Source organism: Miscanthus floridulus, chromosome 2, assembly GCF_019320115.1.
Source record: "Miscanthus floridulus cultivar M001 chromosome 2, ASM1932011v1, whole genome shotgun sequence".
In the NCBI taxonomy this organism is placed as follows: domain Eukaryota; kingdom Viridiplantae; phylum Streptophyta; class Magnoliopsida; order Poales; family Poaceae; genus Miscanthus; species Miscanthus floridulus.
In genome coordinates, this window is record NC_089581.1 from 64,130,428 (window position 1) to 64,134,657 (window position 4,230).

The 4,230-nt window shown below is 49.4% G+C and overlaps 1 protein-coding gene across 1 annotated transcript; it reads right to left on the reverse strand.

Annotated features, from left to right (window-relative positions):
- Positions 1 to 1,632: 1,632 nt before the first annotated feature.
- Positions 1,633 to 3,712, reverse strand: LOC136536638 (uncharacterized). The gene is made up of 2 exons (XM_066528862.1): positions 3,557 to 3,712; positions 1,633 to 2,058 (listed from the first exon to the last, which is right to left on the reverse strand). Exons 1-2 carry the CDS (start codon positions 3,710 to 3,712, stop codon positions 1,633 to 1,635), a joined length of 582 nt encoding a protein of 193 aa, XP_066384959.1.
- Between the last annotated feature and the right edge of the window lie 518 nt (positions 3,713 to 4,230).

Here is a 4,230-nt window from a genome sequence, read left to right on the forward strand (position 1 = left end):
TTTGACCCTTTCCATCGTTAAGGCTATAAAGCTCAGGGTGCAGGTGAAAAAACTCTGATCACACTGGTGAGCAAAAATGCCATAGTCGATGGGGCATAGGTTTCTTGCAGTCTGACTAGTTTTACTCAGCGTTCATTTCCACAACCCTTGCTTCTAGATCTTAACATGAGAAAGGATCGGGCACAGCGAATGTTTGTCGGGTAGATATACTCTTTAATGTGTTTTGACTCTTTTTGTAGTTAAGGCTAAAAAGCTTGGGGTGCAGGCAAAAAACTCTGATCACACTGGTGAGCAAAAACACCATAGCCACTGGGGCATAGGTTTCTTGCGGTCCAACTAGTTTTACTCAGTGTTTGTTTTCGCAACCTTGCTTCTAGATCTTAATGTGAGAAAGGGTCGGGCATAGAGAATGTGTATCGGATAGATATGCTCTTATCAGCCCTCGATGTGAGGCCTAGCCCCTCACTGCTACTAGGGTTAGGTGTCACTAAAGATTGAGGAGTCAATAGCAAAACCAATAAGAGAAAGCATGTGAAGATTAAGGATAAAAGTGACGTAGTTGTTCGATGTTCCAGGCATTGACGAAGACTTCATTGTTGATGGTCTTGAGCTTATAGGTGCCTGGTTGGAGCACCTCCACGATGACATACAGTCCCTCCCATGGCGGAGAGAGCTTATAGCAGTTCATGTTGCTCTAGATGAGGTGGAGCACCAAGTCCTCGACGTTGAAGGCCCGACCCCGCACTCAACGACTGTGGTACTAGCCCAACGCTTGCTGGTACTTGGCCAAGCAGATGAGGGCAACATCATGCGCTTCATCTAGCTAGTCCATAGCGTCCTTGAGGGATGCCTTGGTTCCTTGATCATCATACACCCTGACCCTTGGCGCTCCATAATCGACGTCGGTCAGGAGGATAGCCTTGGAACCATAGACCATGAAGAATGGCGTGTAGCCGGTGGCCTGGCTGGGGGTCGACCTTAGGCTCTAGAGCATCGTGGGAAGCTCCATAGCCCATCGTCTGCCAAACTTGTTCAACTGGTTGAAAATCCTAGTCTTGAGGCCTTGTAGGACCATGCCGTTCACGCGCTTGACCTGCCCGTTCGTGCGGGGGATGCACCATAATGGCCCAATCAACGTGGATGTGGTATTCATCGTAGAACTGAAGGAACTTTTTCTTGGTAAACTACATGCCGTTGTCCATGATAATAGAGTTCGGGACTCCAAAGCGATGGACGATGTCAAGAAAGAACAGCACGGCTTGATTGGACTTGATTACGGAGATTGGTCGAGCCTCTATCCACTTTGTAAACTTGTCTATAGAGACAAGCAATTGCGTATAGCCCCTGGGCACCCTCCTAAGAGGTTCGACCAGATCGAGCCCCTAGACCATGAATGACCACGTGATGGGGATCGTTTGCAGTGCTTGGGCCAACATGTGGGTCTATCGAGCGTAGTATTGACACCCTTCATAGGTGCGCACAATCTATTCAGCATCAGCTACTGTGGTCAGCTAGTAGAAGACTTGTCGAAACACGTTTCCAACCAGGGTCCTAGGTTCGGCATGGTGCCCATAGACCCCACCATGGATATCACTCAGCAACTGTTTTCCCTTGTTCGATGGGGGTGTAGCGCTACAGGATCCCGGTGTGGCTTCTCCTATAGAGCTCGCTCTCAATAACAACAAAGGACTTGGCGCAAAGCGTGAGCCGCCAAGCCTCCATTTTGTCTATTGGCAGCGCCTCATGGAGGAGGTAGTCAAGGTAAGGCATCCTCCAGTTTGCCAGAAGGTCGGGCTCTATCATTAGATCCTCGTCAAGCTCCAAGACTTTGGGGTCAGATGGAGCCGCCAGTTGATCAGCCCCTGAACCTAGGGCTAGCGGCCCATCACTAGTATGTTCTGGCTCCTCGTAGCGGACCAAGGGCTTGTACTGATCGCTAGTGAAGACACTCGTCGGCACCAGCTCTTGGATGGACATCATTTTTGCCAGCATGTCGGCCGCCTCATTGAGATGCCTCGGGATGTGATTAAGCTTGAGACCATCGAAGTTGTCCTGCAGCTGGCAAACTTCTCAGCAATACATAGCCATCTTGGAATTATGGTAGCTTAATTCCTTCATGACTTGGTCGATGACTAGCTGGGAGTCGCCCTGGACGTCAAGCCGCTAGATACCCAACTCAATGGCGATGTGTAGGATGTTGATGAGTGCCTCATACTCGGCCACATTGTTGGCGAAGGGGAAATAAATACAAACCATGTACCTCATGCATACCCTGAGGGGTGAAGTAGAGACCAGCCCTATGCCAGAGCCTTTCTTCATCAGTGATCCATCGAAGTACATCGTCTAGTACTCTTAGTCGACGACTGCTGGCAATATTTGGATCTCGGTCCACTGTAATAAGATCATCTAGCACTTGGGACTTGATGGCTGTCTGAGGGGCATATGAAATGCCTTGACCCATCAGCTTGAGTGCCCACTTTGTGACTTTTCCTTTGGCATCCTAGTTTTGGACGACGTCGTTGAGAGGGAAGGACGTCACGATCATCACCGAATGCGACTCAAAGTAGTGACGCAACTTCCTTTTGGAAATAAGGATGGCATACGGGAGTTTCTAGATTTGGGGGTAGCAAGTCTTGGAATTGGATAAGACCTCGCTAATGAAGTACATAGGATGCTACACTTTGAGGGCATGTCCCTCTTCTTCTCGCTCTACCACTAGGGTGGCGCTGACCACTTGTGTGGTGTCTGCAATGTAGAGCAGAAGCGGTTCCCTATCGGTTGGGGAACCAAGATCAGGGCCTTCGTTAGGAGCTGCTTGAGCTTGTTAAGTGCCTCCTGGGCCTCGGGCGTCCATTCGAAGCGGTCGGCCTTCTTTAGAAGCCGATAGAGGGGGAGACCTCATTCACCGAGGCATGAGATAAAGCGGTTGAGCACGGCGAGGCACCCTATAACTTGTTCTACCCCCTTTATGTTTTAAATTAGTCCCATCCTCATGATGGCCGAGATCTTCTCTAGGTTAGCTTTGATGCCGTGCTCAGAGACGATAAAACCTAGAAGCATAACCCTTGGGACCCCAAAAACACATTTCTCAAGGTTGAGTTTGATGTCATTTGCTCAAAGTTTCATGAAGGTCTACTCTATGTTGGCTATGACCTGGTCAGTCTGCTTGGACTTGACCATGATGTCATCTATGTAGGCCTCAATGGTTTGCCTGATGAGGTCACCAAAACACTTGAGCATACACCGCTGATACATAGCCCCCATGTTTTTCAGACCGAACGACATTGTGACATAGCAGAACGATCCAAATAGGGTGATGAAAGATGTTGCAAGTTGGTCGGACTCTTTCATCATGATTTGATGGTACCCGGAGTATGCATCAAGGAAGCAAAGGGTTTCGTACCCTGAGGTCAAGTTGACTACTTGGTCTATGCGTGGCAAAGGAAATGGATCCTTTGGACACGCTTTGTTGAGACCCATGTAGTTAACACAAATTCTCCATTTTCCACTCTTTTCTTATAAGAATGGGATTGGCTAACCACTTAGGGTGGTATACTTCCTTGATGAACCCGGCCACCAAAAGCTTCGCAATCTCCTCACCGATGGCCCTACGTTTCTCCTCATCGAAGCGATGTAGGCACTGCTTCACTAGCTTGGAGCCTGGCCTGATCTTCAAGGCATGCTTGGTGACTTCTCTTGAAATGCCTGGCATGTCCGAGGGGCTCCACACAAAGATGTTTCTATTGGCGTGGAGGAAGTCGGTGAGCGTGCTTTCTTATTTAGAGGAAAGCACGGTGCCGATGTGCACCACTTTGCCCTCGGAGTTGCTGGGGTCTATGAGGACCTCCTTGGCGCCCTCTATAGGATCAAAAGACTCAGCCAACCACTTGGGTTCAGGCACTTCTTCGATGACATCATCCCCGATGGCCGCAAGCTCTTTGGAGGCTACAATTGCCACGGCATGTTGGTTGCACTCGACCTCGCACTCATAGGCACGCTGGAAGGAGGTGTCGATGGTGATGACCCTGCATGGACCTGACATCTTCAACTTTAGATAGGTGTAGTTGGGGATGGACATGAACTTCATGTAGCATGGACGTCCTAGGAACGTGTGGTAGGTCCATGGAACCCGACCACCTTGAAGGTAAGGGTCTCTGTCCCATAATTGGTTGGATTCTCAAAGGTGATGAGCAAATCGATCTGTCCAAGTGGCATGGCCTGCTTTCCAAG

Bases quoted from the DNA above. Each gene is read 5' to 3' on its own strand.
- LOC136536638 (XM_066528862.1), bottom strand. From the start codon at position 3,712: ATGCCAGGCATTTCAAGAGAAGTCACCAAGCATGCCTTGAAGATCAGG. The intron at 2,059-3,556 runs GTATACCACCCT...GAAGTTTGCCAG, and splicing joins TGGCCGGGTTCATCAAGGAA to CTGCAGGACAACTTCGATGG.